Source organism: Clinocottus analis, unplaced genomic scaffold (genome assembly GCF_023055335.1).
Source record: "Clinocottus analis isolate CAN_PGR_092001 unplaced genomic scaffold, fCliAna1.0.p SCAF_31, whole genome shotgun sequence".
NCBI classification, from domain to species: Eukaryota; Metazoa; Chordata; class Actinopteri; order Perciformes; family Cottidae; genus Clinocottus; species Clinocottus analis.
In genome coordinates, this window is record NW_027176054.1 from 760,968 (window position 1) to 786,579 (window position 25,612).

The following is a 25,612-nucleotide window of genomic DNA, read 5'->3' on the forward strand; positions in this document are numbered from 1 at the left end:
TACTTAAAGTACCAAAAGTAAAAGTACTCACAAAAGAACATCTTTCATTGGATTATAATCAATGATGCATCAATGAGGTTATCACTTTAATGTTAATATTTAATGTTAATATTGTATAAACCATATTGTATAAATATGGAATAAAAAATACAATACTGTATTGTCTTCCAAAACGTAGTAAAATACAATGTAAATACTCAAGTTAATTAACTAAAAGTACCTACAAGCTCCTGAATAAATGTACGACGTTACATTGTCAACACTTTTCAGGCATAATGTTATGAAAGTGAGGAAAAAAAGACAGATGCTCTACATCTTGTGCTTTATTTTCTCAACCATAGAACCCTAATTATCTTAAGACCTTTAATTTATGACTTAACACTTGAATCAGACTCTCATGTCGTAGTTTTCTCAGCACCCAGAGTGCAGTGTGTGTGTGTGTTAAAGGAACTAAACTTCATCTCCAGAACCAACCCTGCTGTACACTTTCCTTCAGGCCGGCTACTAACGGTCCTATTTCATGTCAGAACTGGTGTTTCTTCTCAATAGTCGGCGCATTTCATTGTAAAAATGCGCCTCGTCTGCACACCACTGTACTGAGTGAAAACTATTTCTAACAAGCAGTTAAAGCTTTATGAACGTGCTCATCTTCTCTTTAACTTCCTGTAATGAGAGGATTAATCCGACACAAAGATTTATTTATTTTCTATCTTACAGGAGACATTCAGTCCCGTTAGTGGAACCAATAACATCCATGATGTCTCTCTTCTATAACTGTAATGAAATGCTGATGTAACCTCATTAGTTTCGCTGTGGCGTCGGCACAAAGCCAACATGTCCGCTGTAAAACATTTAAAAAAGGACACTTTCTGACCCGCTGGTCCTCTGCAACTTTACTCCCACTTTCCTCAAAACTTCCTCCATCAAGTGACGCTGATCGTCACATTTTCCAAAACCTTTCCAGACTTTTGTCACTTGCAATAACTCCTCCGGTCTTGGAAGCAGAGCTGTGACATTCCTGCTGCTCTCCAGGTTTCCTCCTCCTCTCTCTCCTTAAACCTCTTTGAGAAAAGAAGCAGAGTCACACAGACTTGTTTTTTTTCTTCTTCTTTTTCTTTTTTGTAAAAATAGCCAACTTTATATTCTCAGAGCACTGAGACAGCTTTACAAACAGGATGATATGCACACAGCCTTCCTTCTCATCCCCCCCAAAAAACCGCAGAGCAGTCAAAAAAAAACAAAACACTGACAAACCAAAACCAGACAACAAAGGAAGCAAGGAAGTACATGTCGTCCCCTTGAGCGTCACATTCGTCCTGCCCCCTCGTGAGCGTCGGGCTCTTCAGAAACCAGAGCAGTCTGTCCGCTAACCGAGTGTTTCAACATTATATATATTTTACATATTAACAAGTAGCAGAGGAGGTGAAGGAGGGATTTAAAAAAAAAGAACCGGGGGGAAATATTTCAACTTCATGCAGGTGTAAAATAACCGTATGGCCAAAACGTAAAGCTTTAATCGGCAACAGAATGAACAAAACATGGCATTGTTTTTACACGAAGAAAAAACACACACATCACTGTATAAAATAAGTTTGTCGGAAACAAAAAAAAAGGGGGAAAGAATCCGCAGCCGGGTCGAGGAGGGTCACAGGGACGATTCTCATTTACATATTGACATTTATTTGGTCGACATACAACCGAGTGCTGGGGTCTTTCCTCTGGCCCCTCATTCTCTTTTCAAAACACACACACACACACACACACACACACACACACACACACGCGCACTCACACATACACTTGAAAAGAAGCCAATGTATGAACAGGCAGCGTCCTTGCTCTCTCTTCCTCCTCCTCCTCCTCTTCCTCGTCTTCTTTCAGAGTTGTTCTGTACACGTCGTTTCTTTTTGCCATCGCTTCAGTCGCACATCTCCTCCGGGATCTCGTGAGGGTTGAGGATTCCCGGCACCGACAGCTGGAGCTTGTGTTTCTCCTCCTGCGCTTGGCGCAGAGCCGTCTCCCTCTCCTCCAGGAACAGGTCCGTCGTGTCCTCGCCGGCAAACTCCTGCAAAGAAAAAACACACACAAGCAGAAAGAAGATCAGCACACTGGACGCCAACAAGTTGCTCCGCTGAGAAGGTAAAGTTTCATGTTTTAAAGACTTCCAATCGGATTAGAACACAACTTTGTTGACCTCATGGTTCATACACACTTTGAACAATGGATTTCCACGACTTTTACCCCAATGTCCATGAGCAAACATTGTGTGAAATGTGTGTGTAGACAGTAAAAGTGATAAAATGTAGTATTTAAACTAACAATGAGGATTCAAAGCATACAGTAAACCTTAAATGACACAAATGAATGAGAGACAATAGTTTGATTAAAAGAATAAACATTTATATAGATGCCTGTATGTATGCTGCTGATATGTTGAGCTTCTTTTGTTTAAAAGCAGATTAAATATTTCAAACTCAGCGTAAATGAACGTCATGAACACATGAATATAACACATTTACACGACTTTTGAGATTTTATTTTACTTTTCCAGACCTGGAAAAAACATTTAAAAAAAGTTTTATGACTTTTCCAGGTTTCCCATGACTAAGAACGAACCTGTGACTTGTGAACATGAAAGATGTTTCTACAGAGGCGAAGAGTTGCCCCCTTTTGGTAAATGATCATTGCATCCGTCCATCTGTATCCTAGTGATGAAATACTCCTCCATGCCAGTAGGTAGCGCAATAATTACCTTCCCCATGTTCTGTTTTATGCTACAATGTGACATTTTGTCACTTTTTTGGTTGCTGTTTTATTGTAGAAAATGTGTCGCGGCTCAAAAAAGGTTTAAAAACACTGAACTAAACTGTGCAGCGTTCTCGCTCTGGACTCTCACCTTGATCTGCACGAGGAAGTCCCTCAGGTGCTCCTTGAAGGCGGGGATGTCCTGATTCAGGCTGAAGAGCCCCGTGACGAACACCTTCACCTGGGCACTGAACACATGACACGCAGTTAGAAAAGAGGGGTCACGTAAACGCTGACCTTTCAAAACGCAACACAACTCTGACCTTATCTTCTGCAGAAACCAAAGCGCACATGTAAGAAGACTCTCTAGAATTTGACTCTTAACTTCACCCACAAGTGACTGAATAAATCTGCATTCATTCCTTTATTCCTCATGCGTTTGTGGAACAATCTTCCAGGATAAAGCGCTGTGAGCGGCTCGGTGTCTACGTACTCTTGCAGGTGGGGGAAGGCCGTCTTCAGCAGGTTGGCGATGTACTCCTGGACGTGCGCCTGGTTGTTTGCCGGACTGGCGGAGCTCAGCGCCACGCTGACCTTCCCTTCTTCCACCAGGTTAAACATGTAGGCCAAGATGGTGGCGTGCATGGTGAGCCCTGTGGACACGAGGAACATTATTTACTTCCTCATGGCGGAGAAGTCACTAAGGATATAAGAAGCCCCGTCTTTATTTTAAAGTTCTGCATGTTCTGTAATTTCCCCGCTGAGGGACTAATAAAAGGATTATTTTATTTCATCTCATCTACAACGACCTCGACGCGGCGCCAGGCATTCGTGCAAACTTCACACTTGAGAACCTAAAAGAAAAGAGGATTAATCTAAAGCCCAAACGTCGCTCCGTCTCTTTACCCGCCGTGTGAGACGTGTCGGTGACCACGGAGAAGATGTGCTGCAGGACGTCGCAGAAGTACGTCTGGTAGAAGCTCTGAGCCGCCGCGTCCTCACCGGACACGTTCTGCAGCAGAATGTACAGGATCTGCAGCCCTGCAGACACACGGGGACGTCAGAGCAGCAGAGATGTGGACACACACACACACACACACACACACACACACACACACACACACCGCTCACACACACGTCACTTTAAATATTAAATAGCTGATCATCATAATCGAGGGTTTATTGTTCAGGTCCTTCTCTCCGACCTGAAGGAGCCTTTTGGTGTCGAATTGAAACCTCGTCTGAAGATAAAATGTTCCGGCTGCAACTCAAGCGTCTACTTTTTGTCTCTTGCCATCATTCAGAACGACATCAAGACGTTTTAAATGGCTAAAGTTAGCACATATTCACAGAACCGGTCCAGCAGCCAACGCAGAGCGGCCTGTATCATTTTAAAGAGTTCAGACCTGTGTCGGCCACGTTCCTCATGGTGTGCTTGAAGGCCCAGATGATGGAGTCCAGGATGAGCTTGAACTGGGCCGGGGCGATGGACAGGAAGGCCGGGAAGCACTGCGACGTGGCGGCTTGCAGCAGGTAGAAGAAATGCGTTCTGTGTTCCGGGAATTCCTCGAAGTCCTGACAGGAAACGAGAGGAGGGAAGAGTTGAAAAAAGTCGGAGACGTTTCGCAAACGGCGGTTGACATATAACGCGGGCGAGTCGACGCACCTTGTTGATCATGTTCAGCGTGCACTCGAAGACGGCGTCGAAGATCTTGGGGATTTCCCCCGTGATGTGGACTCCCAGCTTGTTGACGATGGTGGCCATGGTGCTGAGGACCTCGGGCTCGCGGGCGGCCGGGACGTTCCTCTGGTAGTCGATGAGCACGGCCTCCAGCAGCGGGGGCACGAAGTTCTCCCCCACCTGGACCGCAGAACACGGAGAACACGGCCATGAAGACGACGGGTCACATCTACACTCGTGTGTCCTGATGGTTCCACGACGAAGGCACCAAAAAACCTGCTTTCCTGACTTGTGGGAAAAGCTAAAATCTGACAAATAAAAACATCTTTACCCGCACAAATAAAAACGTCAGAGATCCGATCGTCAATCCAGACGTTTACGAGTCCGTATCGGACCGAGAGACGACACCAGTCGGGTTTTATTTTAACAAAGTAAACGGACATTTTGAGTTTTTCGATCGAAAAAAACGTCACTTAATTTTCATGACGGTGGTCAAATATTATTATTTATTAAAGTGTCGGGAGCTCTGCGGTCAACTATAGTCAGACTTAATTTGAAAAAAAGAAAGAAAATCTTCCAAGAATAGCATACCTAATTATACAAAAATCCCCAAATGGTTATGTTAAAAAAAAAAAATGGGTCGTACAGTTCGTGGCAGCGACGCTTTATGAGCAAAGACTCAACATGTGCAATGAAAAGCTCATTTTGCTGGATCCAACACACAGAATTACAATAAACTTAAACAAAAAGGTTAAAAAAATCAACACAAATGAGGCACAAAACATAGACGATATCACAGCGTTGCACTCAAACATGACACCAGCGTCGCTCGGTGCATAAAGTGCACCGTGCATAGTGTCATCGCTGTGAAACGGTCTGAATGGACGTATCTGCAGGCGGACTCACCATCTGCGGGTCGTTGGAGCGGCTCACCCAGCCCGAGATGAGCTTCAGCGTCTCCCTCTTCACCGTCCTCATGCTGCGGATCAGCGGCTGCTTGGTCACCATCTCGCCTGCGTGAGCGAAGAGCGACAGTCTGGACTCAGGCGGCGGCAACGAGTCGAACAGTTCACACGTCCAGCAGAGGCAGCGTGAGCATTCATTCATTCATTCATAGTCGTGTTTCGTGTGACATTAACCCTCTTTTGCTGCTGAACCTCGTCTTTCACTCAAAATATTTGCAGCAACGTAAAGCAAGACTCGGTCTTAAAACCATGAGATCAATCAGTTCATTCTCATTTGAAGTCTTCAATAAGTGCTGAAGAAAATACAGCAAACTTTACATTTTGTATAAACTTAATAAAATACGTTAAAATGTTAAAAGGCACAACATGTACAAGGGAAATTATGAGTTACCATTTGATTTTCACTTAATATACCTCATTAAGTAATTTGCTTATTAATATCATTCTATTTAAATTATGTTTTTATCTATTTTATGACCAGAGAAGAGACATTTTTATTGTTTTCCTGTCACAAACGTGTTGCCGTGTCTGCAGAAAACTAAATTAAAACTTGACAAAAGTACATTTAGATTAATCTATACGATTTTATACGCTCTCCGATATTCATACCTTTGAATCATCAGCTTAGTTTTCTCTGTTTTAAAGCTTCTTAAATCATGTTTTTGTTTCATTATCTTACACAACACACACACACTGACCGTTGGTCTGGACCGCAGAGGAAATGTTTTCACTCAGACACTTGTAGACGTTCAGCATGTCCAGGTAGATCCGTCCCAGCTGCACCACGAAGGGATGGCCGACGGCTTTGCAGGCCCGGACGTTGGTCTTCAGGATGCTGCCCAGCTGACGCACCGTCTCCGCGTCCTTCAGGATGTCCACGTTCTGCAGGCGGAGAGAGAAAGGGAGAGAGAGAGAGAGTTGAGCGGGTTTCCCTCCGCCTGTGGGACTGCGGGCGGTGCGTCCTGAAGCGTCCTCACCTTGGTGGCCTGCTGGATGATGCTGTCCCACACCTGGTTGGGCAGCAGCATGTACTTCTCTATCAGACGCTCCTGCACCGCCTGGTCCGTCTGCGCCGCGATCATGTAGCCGACGGCCTCGTAGAACGTGTGCACCTGCAGGGACACGCGGGGTTAACGGGACGCAGGTACTCAGAGGAACATGGGTGGTCTTCAAAAAGAGAAGGAAAGGAAAAGACCAGAGAGGAGGAGGGAGGAGAGAGGAGGGAGGAGAGAGGAGGGAGGAAACAGGAGGGAGGAGGGGCTGACCTGCTGCGGCTGCAGGTCACAGATGATGGTGTTGATGTTGTTCAGGATCTCGTCGATGAAGGGCATCACCTCGCCCACCTGCACCTGGACAAAATGACGCCGGCACTTCTGGGCGATCTTGATGAAGGTGTCGCACGCCATGTCCTGCACGCCGTCGTGGGTCTCTGAGGTATGGAGGAGGAGGAGAAAGAAGAGATGGAGGAGAAAGAAGAAGAAGACGGTGAAGAAGGAGGAGGAAGGAGAAAGAAGAATAAGAAAGGGAAAGGAGGAGAAGGAGAAAGAAGAAGATGGAGGAAAAGAAGAAGAGGGAAAAGAAGAAGAGAGAGAAGAAGAAGAGTGAGGAGAAAAAGAAGAGTGAGGAGAAGAAGAAGAAGAGGGAGAAGATGGAGAAGAAGAAGAAGATGAGAAGAAGAAGAAGATGAGAAGAAGAAGAGGGAGAAGAAGAAGAGGGAGAAGAAGAAGAAGAGGGAGAAGAAGAAGAAGAGGGAGAAGAAGAAGAAGATGGGGAAGAGGGAGGAGAAGAAGAAGATGGAGAAGATTGAGAAGAAGGAAAAAGAAGGAAGGAGGAAGAAAGAAGAAATAACAAAAGTGTTAAAATGGAGTTTTTGATTGAAACATTTACTCAACGATCAGCTCGACTTCAGTAACTTTAGTAACTCAGTAACTTTAGTGACTTTAGTAACTCAGTAACTTTAGTGACTTTAGTAACTCAGTAACTTTAGTGACTTCAGTAACTCAGTAACTTTAGTGACTTCAGTAACTCAGTAACTTTAGTGACTTCAGTAACTCAGTAACTTTAGTGACTTCAGTAACTCAGTAACTTTAATGACTTCAGTAACTTTAGTGACTTCAGTAACTCAGTAACTTTAGTAACTCAGTAACTTTAGTAACTCAGTAACTTTAGTAACTCAGTAACTTTAGTGACTTCAGTAACTCAGTAACTTTAGTAACTCAGTAACTTTAGTGACTCAGTAACTTTAGTGACTTCAGTAACTCAGTAACTTTAGTAACTCAGTAACTTTAGTAACTCAGTAACTTTAGTAACTCAGTAACTTTAGTAACTCAGTAACTTTAGTGACTTCAGTAACTTTAGTGACTTCAGTAACTCAGTAACTTCAGTAACTCAGTGACTTCAGTAACTTTAGTGACTTTAGTGACTTTAGTGACTTCAGTAACTTTAGTGACTTCAGTAACTCAGTAACTTTAGTAACTCAGTAACTTTAGTGACTTCAGTAACTTTAGTGACTTCAGTAACTCAGTAACTTCAGTAACTCAGTGACTTCAGTAACTCAGTGACTTCAGTAACTTTAGTGACTTCAGTAACTTTAGTGACTTCAGTAACTTTAGTGACTTCAGTAACTCAGTAACTTTCTCACCGTGCATGAACTCAAACAGCTTGTTGACGACGGTCTTCAGGAACTTCCAGTGAGCTCGCAGGAAGCGAGGATACTGGCCCACGATGTACATGATGTTGGACGCGATGATGGCCTTGTTGTCCTTCCCTCGCTTCTGCTCACACAGGCCGAGCAGGTCCTAAGAACACACACACACACACAGGTTAACAGGAAGCTGCGATACAGTATAGAGTGTGTGTGTGTGTGTGTGTGTCCGCGTCCCACCTTGATGACGGTGACCAGGAACCTCTTCTCGTCCTCCTCGTGCATGGCCCCGCTGATGGAGCCGATGGCCCAGCAGAGCATGTTCAGGTTCCTCCAGGACCACTCGGTGCCGTTCACCTGGTTGTGCAGCTTCTCCGTCATGATGCGCTCCGTGTCGGCGTAGTCCAGGTGGGTCAGGTACACTGCGGAGGGACACGGGCGAGTCACGCGATGACCAGACCAGACGGCGGTGTCTAATGATCCGATTGTGTTTTTGTGTTTGCCGTGGACTCACCGAGCGTCTCCCTCATGTTCTTGTAGAGGTTGATGGCGTCCGTGTCCTTCATGAACTCGCGGACCACCTCGCCCTGGTCGTTCTCCACCACCAGCACCTCCTCTGGTTTGGCCATGCGGCTCACCATCAGCAGGCGCACCTTCAAGAAGAGGAAGAGGAGGAAGAAGATGGATGACGAGGTAGTGGTGTAATTTATACAGTTCACGTCTAAAACAAGACAGTAAATGTTGTGTCTTTGGGTTCTGGACTGCAGGCTCGACCAAAAAAAGTGGACATCTTTCTCCATTTTACAAACCAAATGCTTAAGTCAGGGTTCATAAACCTGTTGACTAAGGCTTTAAACCACATTTATATTATTTTTAACCACTTTTAATCAAATTTCCATGACTTTATACCAAATTTTCACGACTTTAAACAACATTTCCATGAATTTTAACCACATTTCTGTGACTTTAAACCACATTTTCATGACTTTTAACCAAATGTCCGTGAGCTAACATTGTGTGAAATGTGTGTGTAAACAGTACAAAGTGATAAAATGTAGTATTTAAACTAACAATGAGGATTCAAAGCATACAGTAAACCTTAAATGACTCAAATGAATGAGAGACAATAGTTTGATTAAAAGAATAAACATTTATATAGATGCCTGTATGTATGCTGCTGATATTTTGAACCTCTTTCTTTTAAAAGCAGATTCATTATTTCAAACTCAGCGTAAATGAACGTCATGAACACATGAATATAACACTTTTCCAGGACTTTTACTACACTTTTGGGGATTTTATTTTTTTCCAATCACTTTTCCAGGCCTGGAAATCTGTTTTCATTTTCATCCCGTGACTTTTCCAGGGTTTCCATGACCGTAACAACGCTGTTAGTTGTTCATCTATAAAAAGAGAGCTTACCTGGGAGAGGACGGGCAGGTAGAGGTGTCGGCGCGGCGGCACGTCGGAGAGCAGCGGCGTGCTGGAGGTGGAGAACGGACTCTCCCTGTAGAGCTCCGCTGCCAGGTGGTTCCAGTACTCCAGGCAGATCTTAAAGATCTCCGTCTCCTCCACCTCCGACACCAGCAGCATGAAGTGCAGAGCCTGAAGGGAGGAGGGGGACGAGTCAGTCCTACTATACGCTGAGAGTACAGGAAAATACTTCTTCCTTTACTTCATTTAGAGATAAACAAATAAAGCTCATTCCTAAAAAATGTCGTAGGTAATATAAACCACTGGATTCCTGACGTCACCACAGAGAGAAGAACCAACAAATACAAAGCGACCATACGGAGAAAAGTCAGTTCAAACAAGAACATGAGAAATCCAAATCAACGAAACAATAACAACAAAAAAGAGAATATTCATTCATTCGATAAACACTTACACACCTGTACTGACCATACGCTTATATTCCTGTTACCCGGCTACATCTGGGATTATCATTACTCTGCTTAACATTGAGCAAAATCTGAATCTGAATAAACTGCGACACAGACTCGTTCTGGTCTTTTCTCTTCTGCTCTAAAACATCTCATCTCGTGTAAAAAGTGGACGAAAGGCAATAAGGAAAGGAGGCGAGGAAACAGTCAAGACTCGCCGAAGCACAGGCAGAAATGACCGAAACCTCCGGCTGAGAGTTGTGCGTTTGTTTATTGAACCAGACGTTAGTCTCGGCTGTCCTACCTCCATGAGCGAGTCCCGCAGGTTGGGTTTCTTCTCGATGAGCTGGCCGTGTTCCTTGAGGAAGGTGCAGAGGAACAGGCTGAGGTTCTGGATGAAGTTCTGCTCGTCGTCTTTCCCGTTGGAGTACGCCAGCCTGATGTTCGTGTTCAAAGGCAGCATCTGACGGCGCAGGAGGAGGAAACATGACATCCAGAAACTACAACCTTCAGTTGCCATGTGATTGTGTTTCGTTTGACTCGACTGTAAAAAGGAGTCGAGCCTCGAGACCAGCCGGGAAAAACAACCCAGCTAAAAAACAACGTCCAGAAATAACAAAGAGCTTTGGAAAAGAAAACCTGGAAAGTAAACTGGGCGTTAAGATCGTTCATCACAGTGAAGCAAAACATTCAGTATGAGCTCTGAGACGCTTTGAGGAAAAGATGGAACCCAACGTGCATCTTTGCATCACTTTAAGCAGCGAATAAAGAAGGAAATGATGTCGTTAAATCATCTGTAACTAAAGAAGTAGATGAAGATGAGAGAAGATCAGATGTGAATAAGATTGTTTGAGCTGAAACTAACAATAAAGAATGGTTTTATCTGAAAAGAGGAGGAAGACTTTTCGGGCGTCACGTCCTGCACGCCATGAAGCGACTCCACGACTCTTCATGTCATCGAGGAAACACGGCGGTTTGAGACCCGACCGCCTCGCTCACGCCACACAAAACATCCTCTACCTCCTCCACCGCCTGCAGGCAGGTGGAGCTGTTTACCTCCACCTGGTGGAGTGAGTGTGTGTGTGTGTGTGTACTCTTGCTGATTAATACACAAGGACTATTTGGTGTGAAAACTGTGATTTGTTTCTAGAAAGTGATAGTTGGACCCGTCATATTTATCATTTTGTTAAATATAAAACAAACGTCTCCCTCTCCCTCTCTCTCTCTCTCCCTCTCTCTCTCTCCCTCTCTCTCTCTCTCTCCCTCTCTCCCTCTTCCAAAGTATGACATGACTAAGGTTTTGCTCTCGTCGTCCTGATCAAACAGACATTAAATTATTCTCTGCGCTCGGTCTCGTAAAAACAGTATTCAGGAATGCATTCATTCAGAGAGGCGGTCTGTCTGCAGGTGTGTCAGCAACCACACCTGCAGACACCTAAACAGTCTGCATGTCACCTTCCCTCTGCGCCGCCCAGGAAGGTCGACGAGCCTCAAACAAACAAACACAGAAGTGTCCACTCGGGCCTTTTCGTTTTGGGGCTCTTCCCCCTGCAGCTTTCCACTGCGCCGTCCTCTCAGAACACTAATGAGTGTTTACTTGTAATAACAGAACACACTGCCTGACAATGTAGCACGCGTGTGTGTGTGCGTGTGTGTGTGTGTGTGTGTGTGTGTGTGTGTGTGTGTGTGTGTGACACAACAGGCTGACAGCAAGTTGGAGAGTTTGTGCTGCCTGCAGACTTTAAGTACAGTATGTATGTTTGGCTGTTTGTGTGTGTGTTTGTGTGTGTGTGTGTGTGTGTGAGTAAGCAAACTGAGGAGGTTTGCACAAAGTGTGTGTTTGTGTGTAATAATAACAACAGAGTGGGCTCATGTCATTGTGCTTGTGTGTAATCATACCAAGTGCAATTAACTTGAGCACCACTCAAAATGATTGTGTGTGTGTGTGTGTGTGTGTGTGTGTGTGTGTGTGTGTGTGTGTGTGTGTGTGTGTGTGTGTGTGTGTGTGTGTACCAGCGTCTCCAGCATCGATCCCACCAGAGGGACAAACGTCTCACAGAAACAAACTGGATTCATTGTAGCAGAACTCAAATTGAGTCAGATCATCGTCCCGGAGGACTTCTGACACAGAGTGTAGTCTGCAGGGTTTCCTGTGTACTCTCTGCGTTGTGTGTGTGTGTGTGTGTGTGTGTGTGTGTGTGTGTGTGTGTGTGTGTGTGTGTGTGTGTACCTGTTTGAGCTGGCACATGGTGAGGGTGAACAGGTTGACAAACTGCTCCTCGTACTGGTTGACGGTCACGCCGGCGATCTCCGTCAAACATTTCAGCGTCACGTTGCGAAACATCGGCACGTTCAAGAACTGGAACGCACGAATAATAAACAGGTTTGACTCACAACAGACACACAACAGACACACTGAAGACAACATGCAGCATCTCGTTTCTTCTGCCCAATAAAATTGTAAAAAAACAATTTTCAGAGAGCTAAAAAAAAAAGTATATTCCGATCAAGACGTTAAGACAGCCATCAGAAACTCCATAAATGATTTGAGCTGCTAATCAATTACCAAAATCAATCCAATTAAGCCGGTAAGCGACCAATCGTTTCAGCTCAAGACTCAATTTACATGAACATCGATTGGGAGGCTCTGCAGTAAACAAAACACGCTGAATACAGAAGATACGTTTTAAAGGAAAACGCTTTGATGAAAACAACACGTGAAGCAACGGAGCAGAATTTAATCGTGACTCTGAACTCCTCGTCCTCGTGTCTTCACCTTGTAGACCAGCGTGCTGATGAGCTTCGTCTCGAAGATGTAACCTAAAGGGATCCAGTTCAGGAAGCGGAGCAGCGTCTCCAGCGTGGCGTGCACCAGCGGGGCATTCTGGGAGTTTTCCTACACAAGAGGAAGAGGAGGGGGGGAACGGTGCACATGAGACGTTTCTATTCATTTATAAAGAAAACACTGGATGCCGAGTTTAAGAAAGTCTACGTACCATCACAAACTGGCACAACTGGAATATTTGGGAGAACTCGTTGCACATGCTGAAAGACAAAGAGAAGGTCATCAGTGACGGAGGGAGGGGGCGGGGTCACGTCTTCATTAAACGGGGTTTCCGCTCTGTTTTTCCAGGGTGTTTCCGGTGATAATCCAGCTGATGTGATGGACAGGATCAGGACAAACACCCAAAATGTTCCTCTTTGTGGAAGTCTGATTGAAAGAGGTGCATTCTGGGGATTTTAGCGCATCGATTAAATCATCTCTTACATAATAACTTGATTTTGGAAGAAAAACATAAATCAACATTATTTTACCTGCGAAGAGGGAATCATTTTTACATTATTATTCTCATTTTTAAAAACTTTTACTGCAACTTTAAAAATGACAGTCGGCCATATTGCGAGGTGATAAACAAACATACAAACTATTTGAACGTAAATATGATCCTAAACTCTCCCAATAGGAGAAGAATTTCACAAAGCAGCGCTTCCTGTTTGTTCTAAACTTTCTTGGGATTAAACAAGATTAGGAAAACCTGCCCATTTTCAACTTTACCACAGATGGGAATATCATTTAAATTCATTAAAGAGAATAATGTCGACACCGAGCTGCACCGACGGCTCCCTCACAGCACAGTCTGTCCCCGGTTACCTGTCTTTGAGGTGCTTGGCCTTCACCTGGGTCATCTGGCCGCTGGAGAAGTCGAACACCTCCTCGCTGAGCAGCTTGAGGATGATCATGTTGTTCTGGCAGAGGCTCTCGCTGGTCCGACTCGCGCCCACGATGTCGCTGATGAAGGTGGGCCAGTGTTTGGGCCACTCCTGCTTCAGGATCTGAAAACAAAAAGAGGGAGGAGTTTCAGAGAAGAAGGAGAAGGAGAAGCAGCGTCAGCGGCCTGCGTTGCATCACAGCGGGCGTCGCGCTCTCAAGCAAAAGGTTGATTTACCTGTACGAGGATCATGTTGAGTTTTGAAATGTACACGCCCTCTTTCTGCAAAGGAACATCGAGGAAAGAGACGTCAGCATCGGGGGCGTTTAAAAAAAACAACGTTCATCCACAAAGTGCGTCAGCGTGAGCTCACCTCCATGTTCGTGGGATCGGAAGACGTCTTGATGATCAACCCGACGACGTACTTCTTGATGCCTGGAGACGCATTAAAGAGACGTTAGAGGGACACGCGCCTCGGGAAGGAGGAAACCTCGATGTGACGCGTTCCACTCGACGGCGTTGAACTGACCTTCGCACTGATTTCTGGGGAGAATCTTCCAGCGCGTCTTGATGACCGTCTCCAGGATCTGCAGCGCGTAATACTGAGAGAGGAAGAGCGAGACGCATCAGAGACGTGTTCTTCAACATCGAGAGACAGTTAGCAACAAATGGAGGACGGCCCTCTGGTGAAGTCACACATGGACATGGGTTAGGACTCAAGGGACTGCAGCCGGGTTTCTGCAGCATTCGGCAAATAGCCGCCTGCTGATGTCACGGGGATTCAGCTGCCTCGTTTGAAACACTTCCTGCACAAAGCACACGGCTTCTCAGACACTGCTCGGCACCGGGTTCAGCCAATGCCACGAAACCTTGGTTTGAGAGACACATTTACGCCGACAAACTAAGTCCTACCTGCCATTAACGTGAGAGACACTCTGTAAATTACTTTAAAAATACATGCTAACAATTCTTTTTTGATTACCAATTTCGATGAGAGAAAAAAACGATCAACAAAATCCGACTTTTCATGTCTTTGCCTCTTTAAAAGATCAAGTTAAGACAATTTTAAACCAATTAAGGCTTAATTTGTAGATAATTAATTAGACTTTTTAAGGGTCCACAGGAAGGAAAAGCTGTGTCGGCATTCAGACGCACTAAAACTTATTTACAGGCATGTTTGTGCGCGCAGATATTAGTCAAAAGAGAACCATGTTTGCCACAAAAATGTTATTTATAATAAATTGTAACTTTCCTTTGTGATATCACTTTCTTCCCCACAGTGAAGAAACCATATATCAAGCTGCTGAAAGCATGCATATATATATATATATATATATATATATATATATATATATATTCCATTTGCAGCTTTTAACACCACAGGCAGCAGCTACTGAAAGAGGAGGACGTGTGAATAGTCGGCACAAAATTTGAAAGCCATCAAAACGGAGCAAATGAAAACAGCAAGAGATTCTTAGACACCGAAGATGCAGCTGGAATAGAAATATCTTTTGCAGATTATTCATTACCACATATTAAAATACACGGCGAGCTGCAGAAAAACAGTGAACGCTCGAACCCGACTGCCCCCGAAAAGCCGCCGCCTCATGCAGATGAACTGATAAACGTCGTCTCACATTATTACAGACGCCGAGCTCGTGGCTTTGCTCTCTGCTTACGTACTTTAGTCTTCATGTTCTGAGAGAACTCCAGGATGGTGTCGACCCTCGTCCAGGCGTCCGGGTGGTCCTTCAGGTTGGTGAGGACTTCCTGGGCCACTCGTTGCTAGAAGAGAACACAAAAAAAAACCACACATTCAGAAGCCGGGACGCTAAAAAGGTGCATTTATTTCTCTACGCTTACACACCTTATTCAACCTGACTTACTCTAATTGCGGCGTAGCACACACACACACACACACACACACACACACACACACACACACACACACACACACACACACACACACACACACACACGTTTAAAATCTAAATGAGACATGTGTATCGACTACGCGTCGTCACCTGCGACCCGATGTCGTGGTACATGGAGTTGACGACATTGTCCAGCAGGTTGATGTCCAGTTTCTGACTGAAGTCCAGCAGCTGTCTGGCTGGGTGGTCGGCCAACATCGTCATTTCTGCTGGCATAGAGCTTCTGATGGGAGACACGGGAGGAAAGACTTCAACCACAGCGGCACCTGGTTACAGTCACCACGGTGTGACTGACACGAACACAGAATATACACATCTCTACACGGACAGACACACACGGTGCTCAGCTCTAAAGCTTTGATATGACTTACTTTACCTTCATATACTTGTATCTCACACATATATACCCAACTTCTCATTTCACATATACAGCATCCCCATTTAAGATTTTTATTTAAGATTTTTTTAATTGGTGTACACCAGTCTACCACACATAACTACGAAATATGTGATATTTTATCCCTGTATTTGAACTATTGTATGTTTTAGACACATTTAATGAGCATAGTCATACTGAGATCTGACCATAAATAGCCTGAAAACATATTTATTTAATATTTTAAATATTGTAAATCAATCTAGTGAACTCAAACATGACATTTAGCTAATTCGTGGTGTTTATACTGAACTATTTCCATTTATTTTACTTTCTACTTTGTACTCTACTACCTTTGTCTGACAGCTGTAGTTGTCTGTTACTTTGCAGGTGCAAAACACATCACTGCTTTCTTATAAATGTAACTACACACTAGTATTTTTCCAGGTACATTTCGATACTGAAGGTGAAATACTTCTTCCACCACTGCATTTAGCAGACGCATACATAGTTTTATATACACAAAACGAAAGGATGAATTTGAGGTATTGATAAACAAAAAACGTGCTCATGAGAGTTTAATCAGAAACGAGTTATTCTTGTTCGGATCAAATGAAAGTGTCATGACACTCAGCCCTCGTGGGCCAAACCCCGACACCCATTGGAACCAGTAACTGAGGAAAACAGCGCCTCCAGGCGGCGAACTGGGCAACAACAAAAAAAACACAATACTTATCTTTTCTTTTCTTTTTTTTAAAACCGACGGCTGGATAGTTGATTAAGCTTTAACTCACCTTTTGTGTCCCCCGTCCCACTCGTGAAAAAAAAAGAAAAAAAAAAGTATCGGATACCCGGATGTTGACTCGGACTCTTTGGAAAAAACCCGGAATATTGTGAAAAAAAACGGCGTCACGTTATCTCATTGCACGCGCATAGACGGCTCCTTAACCTTCGATAGCAACAAGCTAACTCCCCCCGATGAAACCGACGGAGCTAATTTAAAAAAAAAAAGAAAAGAAAAAATAAGGAACAGTTACCGCTGGATTGTTATCAGTTCTCGGCGACGTTTTAAAAGCTTCCCGCTGCCTTATTGTTTCTCATCTTCCGCCAGTTTAGACACATCTCTCTTTTTCTTGGAGCTATCAGTGCTTACAGCCGACTCCCACCACGCTAAAGGAGCAACCGCTAAATGGAAAAGTCAACGTTCACAGAGTCGCACCTTTTTTAGCGGTAATCCGGGTCATAATCACGTAACAAAAAATATATATATAAAGAGTCTCGTTTTTATTTCTGACTCTGGTTCGCACGGGAGACGTTTTAATGCGTGCAAGTGTGCTCTTCCTCTAAGCTCATGCTTCCAACCGCGGACCGGTTGAAACCGGTTGAGACCGGGATATTCATTCTCGGGTGTTTCGGCCCCGTCGAGCGCCGCGTAAAAATTTGGACTATGTACCCGCCCATCTCGGCACACGATTGGTCGCGCTGGCGCCTGCGTCACGGGGCGGTCATAGGCTGGGTGGAGCTGTCAATCTAGCTCAGCCTCCCTCCCCACTGTGTCTGACCTCTTGTTGACAACGAGACGATGATTAATAACTAAGATTCAAGGGGGTTGAAAGTACTGATGTACATTCACTCAAGTACTGTACTCAAGCACATATTTTGACGTATTTGAGTATTCACATTTGTGTGCCACTTTTTACTTCTACTCCACTACATCTTAGAGGTAAAATAGTGTATTTTTGCACATCTTGAAAACCACGTACCTCCCAATGTGGTGACTTTGAATATTAAAAAATAAAGTGTTCCTTTATGGGTTAAGTATATTCTCTCACTTTTTAAAGCTTACATTAACTATTTAAAAACCCTCTCAGCTGGAAAATGCATCGTCACAAAGCTGTTAATCCAAATACATCATATATATAAATAATAGTAAAACAGTCAAACTTTATTGCAGATTGTCCATCGTGACATAAAATGACATGACAAAAATCAACAACAATAAATGTTTCTCAATTTCTGGGAAGTCACATGTCATTTTATAGTCGTTTATCTAAAGTGACGTCCAGTTACACAATTATTTATTATCCCCAAATCAAAGATTGAGCCATAAACATGACAAACATTATTACTGTATCAACACTGAGGAGTGTTTTTTTCTCTTTTAACTGTAAATTAATTATTATGAGGCCTTTTTTATTTGTCACAGCTGTAAATAATAAAAACGTAAGACAAATAAATTCCATTTTCTGTTTAATAAAAGTCCTGCATTGTGTCTTAAACAGTGGGAGAAATTTTGCTCAAGTAAAAATACTAATAACACATTGTGAAAATACTCCATTACAAGTTAAAGTCCTGCATTCAAAACATTAATGAAGTACAAATATTATCAGCAAAATGTACTTGAAGTGGGGAAGTTGTGCAGTGAACCGTTCCCTGTCAGTCTTTCACTATCATTTATGATGTTCATGGATTAATATCACTGCTGCATTAATGTGAATGTTGCATTGTAGTGGTGTGGATTTTGTTTGTTTCCCTCATATCCTGTTGTGTAGTTTGATTTAAGTTCTGTGGAGTCGGTGGTACTCTGTCTGCTACATGAAAAGCTAAGTTATCATGATATAATATATTAGATATGTTTTTTAGACAAAAGGCTTCATAGTTAAAACCAATGAAATTACATTTTTTTTATATACAGAATATTTGATTTACTTTCTTATTAACATTACGTTCTGATCTAAACAATATTGAACTCTTAGAATCTGCAAATAAATGAATAACTTGTTAAGTAGTTACATATATCAATACTTTGGTTTTGCACGTAATACCATTTCCTGTGAGTATAAAAATGTCTCAAAAGTGTGTAGATGTTTTTTGTGTACTGACATTGTATTATGCCAAAATCACTTCCTTAAAGTGTGAAACCTTTGCAGTTTATTGTGCCCTCAAAAATGTCCACAATGGAGCAGAAACAACACAAAAGTGCATTTAAAACTGCATTTAGTTCACAATTCACATTTGACTGGATGTGTAAACTAAACTTGTGCAAAATGATGACGATGATGATTTAAAAAGCATCTAAAATCCCAACTAACTGCTCACGATGGAGTAAATATGTAGCTCCGGTTAAAGTAAAATACAACACTATCATTTGAGGATAACGAGCCTCCTCTTCAGTGTTCTTCCTCACGTGATCACTTTTCACACACGATGACATCACTCCCCAGCCCCCGGCTGTCCGGCGTCGTGCTCGCTGTCGTCCGAGTAGTTCTCGTGATCGTCTGAGTACCGGTAACTTTCCTCCGAGTCGTGGTCGGCGTCGTCCTCGTCGGCGCGGTGACCTTGACCTTGACCCGAGCGCCGGCCGCCATCGCCCCCCCCTCCGCGGCTCGGTGAAGCGCCGGCGCTGCTCCCTCCTCCGTCCCTCTCGCTTGGCGTCCCCTCCGCGTCGCCGTCATCCAGGTAGACCTTCCTGTAGTGGACCGGCTTGTACCCCATGTCCGGCTCCTCTTGGTCACTGGCCAACAGAAGAGTCCCATGTTCTGTGTTGGTGCTTCACGACCATATACAACAGCAATGTACCACCAATAAACAAGAACTCTGGCTAATAAATCCATAAAATAACTGTTGATTTCACAAGATCGCTTCATCAAACTTGAGATTCAAAATCTTCTTTTTTGATTGACATTCATTATTCATCGTCACTACACATCTACACTTCACTACATTCCTGTTTACATCACAGTTTATTCATCATTTTGACACTTCTGTAGAAATATTTGACATGTTATATTTCATCCTTTTATTTCAACTTCGCACGATTTAACGTCTCGGATTCTCATTTTTTCTTTGTTTGCAGTCTTGGATCCAACAATTTCATTGCCAGCGACCCTGAGGTGCACATGACAATGAATGAACTTGAAAAACTTGAAACCAAAGCTTATTTTTTGTGACATTTGATGGACCAAACCCGTGTGCTTCTCACAGACTCACCTGTGTTTGTTGTCACTGGAGGCGGAGGCCCTGCGCGCCGCCGCGCTGCTGATGAACTCCTCCGTCAGGTCGCAGCCGTGCAGGGCGTCCGTGTAGCGCTTCTCCGCCGCCTGCTTGGCGTTCCTCTGTCGTCAGAGAGTCAGAGCGTCAGCGCGGACGACGACACCGAGGATCGAAGCTATCGGGTAACGTTACCGCGCCGAGCTCAGCACTTTGCTGGGATGCAGAGAAACTTGACAAAAAAAGTGGTGATAAATATGAGCCTTTAGATTCATAAAGTCAGGCGGCGATGGGTGAGGATGAATATTTATGCTTGTCATTACAGCTGACAGTAACATCTTTTATTCTTTCCTCCTTTTGGGTTTTCTTTCTTCCCATTTACTTGCACAGGTGGTATTTTAAACTACCAGAAATGTGCCTTCATTTTGTTCTATTTTCATTATAATTTTTTTTAAATTCTTTTACTTTACTCTTGCTCTGTGCGACCGATTGATGCAATTACTTCAGCTGAACGCACTTGAGTTTATCTAAATGTATACGTTCTCTAATTGAAATTAAATAAATGTATGTTGTGTATCCTAAAAACATATTTAGAGATGGGCCTTAACCAACACACGATTGGGTACATGAGCCTGTTTGTGAAGACACATCTGCAGCAAAATGGAATAAAAATGAAGGAGAAAAATAACGGATGACTCTGTGTTAGCGCCTCGAAACGTGGAGGGGGTCAGACAGACATGTATGTTAGGATCTGGGCGTCAGCCGGCTCGATCACATGATCCCTCGCGGCGTCCTGATTGGAGGCTCAGGTCTCTGTTTACCTGTGCGACCTGCTCCAGCAGCAGCGGCCTCCCCTTCACCCTCTGGTGCATCTCCTTGATCTCCTGCTGGTACTCCTTCTTGCGCTGGAGCTCTTGTTTCCTGACGGACGACACGGGACAAAAAAAACATTGTGGAACCGTCGTCATTTCTTCTCCGGGCGGCTCGCCGCGGGCCCCGTCGCGCCGGTACCTGAATTCTTTGAGTTTGGTCGGGTGCGTCTGCGAGAGCGCCACGTGGGGGTCGTTGGCCTCGGCGCGCTTCAGCACCACCCGCTGCAGCTTCTTCTCCCTCCGCTTCTGCCTCTCCTTCCAGCGCTCCTCCTCCTCGTCGGCCTTCTTCCTCTGCTCCAGCACCTTTCTGCTCGGTCACAGGTGCAGGAAGGTTTGGTTTTTTGGGGCGGATGGGGACTTCAGAAGGTGCAACAAACGGCTATAGGGAGGGCAGGAACAAAAGGGTTTTGGGACGATGGGAAAAGGAGTTCCACAAGAGTTTCAGGAAGGACACTGTGTCTAACCAGGACACTGGAGTCGTGAGGCCGTCTCCGTCTCATCTATCTCAACTACAGCGGTACCTCACGGCCTCCTCGCGCTTCTTGCTGGCGTCCGTGACCTTAGTGGGCAGGAGCTCCAGGCTGCCGGAGAGGGACGAGCAGCGGCTGGAGGCCGCCCTCCGAGCCGGCCCGGGGCTGACGTACGGCCAGCGCGTCGTCCGGGGGCTGCTCTGCTCCTTCTCGATGTCGGCCAGGATGCGCTCGCGGTGCGAGGTGATGCGCGACGTCCTCAGCTCAAAGGGCTCGCACGCCGTCGTGGGCTTCGACCCTCTCTGTTTCTCCAGGTGCTTCTGGAAGCGCCGGTAGCTGGCGTCGAAGTCGGGCACCTCTGTGTTGATGTGGGGCTTGTGGGAGAAGCTTTCGTCCCCCGAGGAGACGGAGGCGGCGGTGGTTACGGAGGCGACACCACCGTCGTCGTCGCCGGCCTTCTTGCGCTCGCTGAGTTGTCGCGCGAGCATGCTGGGAGGCATGGAGGCGCTGTGGAGCATCTCCTGCGCCCTCATGTGGATCTTGATGGAGCGATACAGCTGCTCCTCCTTCACCTGCTCCCCCGACGCCGCCGCCGCGTACACCGCCTTGGGCACGGGCTTGGCCTTGAAGGGTTTGGCCTTCTCCTGGCCGGCGGGCTGCCGCGGACGCAGCTGCCTCTGCTCCTTCTTCAGCCGCTCCCTCTCCAGGAAGCTGAAGGGCTTCTGGGCGGGTCGAGGCTGATCCTCCCGCTCTCTCGTGCGCCGCCGGTCCTCTCCGCGCTCCCGCAGCTCCTCGTACAGCGGCAGGTGAACGTGAGCCGGCACGCCGCCGGCGCGGAACTTCTTCTGGCACTCGGTCAGTTCCTCCAGCTGCCGCCGCAGCTCGGCGTTCTCGTGTTCGATCTCGGTGCGCGTCTTCACGCAGCGCTTCTGCCGCTCCGCCTCGCGCAGCATCATCTGGAAAGGTTTCGGGACGGTCGGCCTGTGTCTCCACAGCTCCTGCTCTCCGTCTTCAGGCTCCCGCCTCCTCCTCCCTTTCCCCTTGCGGTGCGTCCTCTGGCCCGCCGGCAGGCTGTGCACCGAGGAGGACGACGGGTGGCGGCTGTGAGGGGACAGCTTGAAGTCGCGCCACATGTTCTTGATGTGTTCTTTGGGGGAGAAATGAAGATCTTCGTCTTCGTCCGAGGAGTCTGACTGTCCGGAGCTCCGCCTGAGCTCAACAGCCGAGTGAGACTTCTTCAAGCGCCGCGAAGCCGCCGGGCTGCTGCTGGACCACAGGAGCCTGACAGACAAGAATAAACCAAAGGCACCGCATCACTCACCATCACTCAAACGCACCACAATGAAGCAATCAGATCAGCTGATACGTCACGTTAACGTATAGAGACCATCTCCATTCATTGATTCTTCATTTTGTCTTTAAAATGTTAAAAAGAAAGATTAAAAAGAAAATTGTCCCTCACTATTTCCCATAGTCCAAAGTGACATTGAAATGACTTATTTTATTCAACGCAAGCTTTAGATGTGTTTTAAGGATATTATTGACATTTTGTATTGAAAAGTTAACTCAAACAACCGATTACAACAAAGATATCTGATAGTGTGATGGTGATTTAAAGGACCAGTTCACCCAAATTACACACAAACTAATTATCTCACTAAATGAGCAGGAATTTCTGTTTTTTTCATGTGTATATATACATATAAATATTTAAAATATATATGAATATTCTTCTTTTTTTAAAGGTTTTGAGATATCCATCCGTTTAATACTTACAACTTTACTTTTGAAATAACAGGGAGAATTTATTTATAAAAAGATACGCTTTAGTTGTTGTTTTTGAAATGCCATTAGCACAGACACACTTCCCCTGACCTCCAGTATTGTGTGAGTGGGATATAATCTCAAAATCCAGGACACACAAAACAAAACAACGTCCAGTCTGATCGCCACCGAGAGAGGCTGAGTGTTCAGTGTTTACGGTGATTTGGGAGAACAGATCCTTTAAGCCGTCGCGCTATAAACTGCTGGTTTAGCTCCTCTGTTGGGCCCAAACACGTATTTGTGTCTCTTTAGCACAGCTGTAAAAGTTAACCGTCCACACATGAGAAACTCAACACTATGATCTTTGAGTCCCACCAACCATCCTGACCTAAACGCCACCCACCTGTGCCCGCCCGTCTCCAGCAGCGTGGCGTCCAGCGGCGCCATGGCCCTGAGCTGCAGCTTCTGCCGGTACATGCTGTCCAGCTCCGCCATGGTGCGCAGGTGGGCCTTCTTCAGCTCCTCCAGCTTGCTGTAGTACTCCTCGTTGGAGAAGAAGATTTTGCTGAGGTCCAGGCGGTCTTCCGCCGCCGCTCTGTAGTCCGCCGCCGGGAGAGGACCGCCCTTCCCCACGTGGTCCTCGTCACAGAAATCAGAGCTGGAGTCTTCGTACTCCAGCTGGAAAAGGTCAAAGGTCACAGTTAGTTAATTTGCAATTCATCAGTGGAGGTTTTTTTAACCAATACAATTTGATATATTTTTTATGATATCATGATGTAAATCGTAGCCTGAGCCTTTCAGCCGTTTGATGCTGGCTGCAGGGCATCGCTTGTAACCACCAGGCCTCGTGCCGCTCGGCCTCCTCCGGGGCTAAGCCAATTAGCGGCAGCGACGAGGGCCATATGGTGGAGCACAAAAGGGCGGCTTACTGCGAGCGAACCCAACCGCCGCACAGCCCCACCCGCGTCGGGCCGGGTTGTCTGGCTCTGCTGAGTCTCACATTGATTGCGGTGAGGCGTTCGTCCTCACTGGAAGGAGACCCCCGGGTGCTGCACGGGGGAGGAGGACAGCAGCGCCCCGACGCCCAGGAGACAAATAGGTGTTTGGGATTACAGAACTGAACGCGGCCGTCTGGGTAATCTAGTCAACGCGGGGGTCTAAAAATAGTCGGGACAAGAAGTTACACGGTTCAAATCCTGCGCGCCACACGGACTGACCTGAAACTGTCAGCGACCTGTTGACTGGACGAGATCTGTTTCAGTACCACAACTCCATGAAGTCAGGATTGTCTCATAAGGTCACTCTCACATGATGATGTCACTATTATATGTCTGTATGAATATATAGATGTATAATGAAAATGACATTCATTAAACCTGAAGTAAATCGCCGTAAAAGCTCTTAGAATAAATATAAGGGACTAATGTTTCGGTAGGAAAATGAACGAATGAATGTTGTTTTAAAAGACAATGGGATTTAATTATTGCTTTTAGACATTTAGATGTAATTGTGGTACACCAACACCAGCAAGGAAACATTTAAATTGTGATGTTATTGTCATATTTTAGGTTACCAGACTTTTAATTCCACCTGATTTAAAAAAAGTAAAAGTAAATATTATATAGAATAGTTCATATCAAAGAGTTGTATTACAGACTATCATACAATAACATATTATTCTGTTTATGTATTATTTGTTTAGATACTTTGTGTAGTAGTAGCTGGATTAGTACAGTAATCATATCACAATTTACTTTTATTGTATTTATGTAAACTGTAAATATTGTTAAAAATATAACAAAAGTGTATATATTATACTGTTATTAACTATATTGCAATATTTTCTCTGGTTAATGGCATCAATAGGGCCCTAGTGAAGTAAAAACAATATAATATTATAGTAATATATTTAATATTATAATATTTTTACTTCACTAGGGTCCTGTTAAGGGAATCAGTAGGACCCTAGTGAAGTAAAAATAATATATTTTAATATTCAATAATTACAATAGGACCCTAGAGTGAGTTACAAGACATCCAATATTTCTATATGTAAACAAGAGTAAATGTACTTCGCATCGCCCCTGTCCCCGGTACCTCCTCCGCGCGCTGCCCGGGCTCCCGGTGGCCGGTGGCCGCGTGCCGCAGCCCTCTCTCCCGCTCGTAGGACGCGAGCGGCGCGCTGGTGCGCGGGTCCACCGGCGTTTTCAGACACGACGTGACCAGCACGTTGGTCCGGTGGGCGTTCGCCATGACGTCGTAGTATTTGTTTCAGTTTCTTTAATATAAAAATATGTATGTAAAAAACAACAAAAAAACTATACATTTACTACGTTTGAAATATTTAAATAAAATACGGTATTTTCAGAAAAGTCAGGAGCAGCCGTGCCGCGTGCCGAGAGTCGGCAGCAGGTTGGTTCCTTAGCAACGGATCGGATGTCGGTTTGGACGGAAGTGACGTAGCGGGACAGGAAGTAGCTTTAGAGGCGGGCTCAGTACAAATTAAAAGCATCATAGTTTTACAAATTAGTTAACGATAGCCTAATTATCTTGTGGTGGACGACGTGATCAGAAATAA

General features: G+C 45.0%; 2 protein-coding genes across 2 annotated transcripts; both read right to left on the reverse strand.

The window, feature by feature from the left end:
- Window positions 1–1,091: 1,091 nt before the first annotated feature.
- xpo1a (exportin 1 (CRM1 homolog, yeast) a) lies at window positions 1,092–17,334 on the reverse strand. Its single transcript, XM_068595600.1, has 25 exons — window positions 16,733–17,334; window positions 15,653–15,785; window positions 15,312–15,413; window positions 14,158–14,230; window positions 14,002–14,063; window positions 13,866–13,910; window positions 13,571–13,752; window positions 12,915–12,963; window positions 12,695–12,814; window positions 12,149–12,277; window positions 10,223–10,381; window positions 9,458–9,640; window positions 8,550–8,688; window positions 8,276–8,457; window positions 8,033–8,189; window positions 6,657–6,820; window positions 6,369–6,503; window positions 6,090–6,273; window positions 5,333–5,439; window positions 4,412–4,606; window positions 4,152–4,320; window positions 3,652–3,786; window positions 3,239–3,398; window positions 2,897–2,993; window positions 1,092–2,065 (listed from the first exon to the last, which is right to left on the reverse strand). Exons 2-25 carry the CDS (start codon window positions 15,776–15,778, stop codon window positions 1,919–1,921), a joined length of 3,201 nt encoding a protein of 1,066 aa, XP_068451701.1. The 5' UTR covers window positions 15,779–15,785; window positions 16,733–17,334; the 3' UTR covers window positions 1,092–1,918.
- An 850-nt stretch (window positions 17,335–18,184) lies between these two features.
- Window positions 18,185–25,444, reverse strand: fam161a (FAM161 centrosomal protein A). The gene is made up of 7 exons (XM_068595601.1): window positions 25,132–25,444; window positions 23,438–23,712; window positions 21,322–22,551; window positions 20,940–21,107; window positions 20,750–20,849; window positions 19,929–20,053; window positions 18,185–19,452 (listed from the first exon to the last, which is right to left on the reverse strand). Exons 1-7 carry the CDS (start codon window positions 25,285–25,287, stop codon window positions 19,152–19,154), a joined length of 2,355 nt encoding a protein of 784 aa, XP_068451702.1. The 5' UTR covers window positions 25,288–25,444; the 3' UTR covers window positions 18,185–19,151.
- Between the last annotated feature and the right edge of the window lie 168 nt (window positions 25,445–25,612).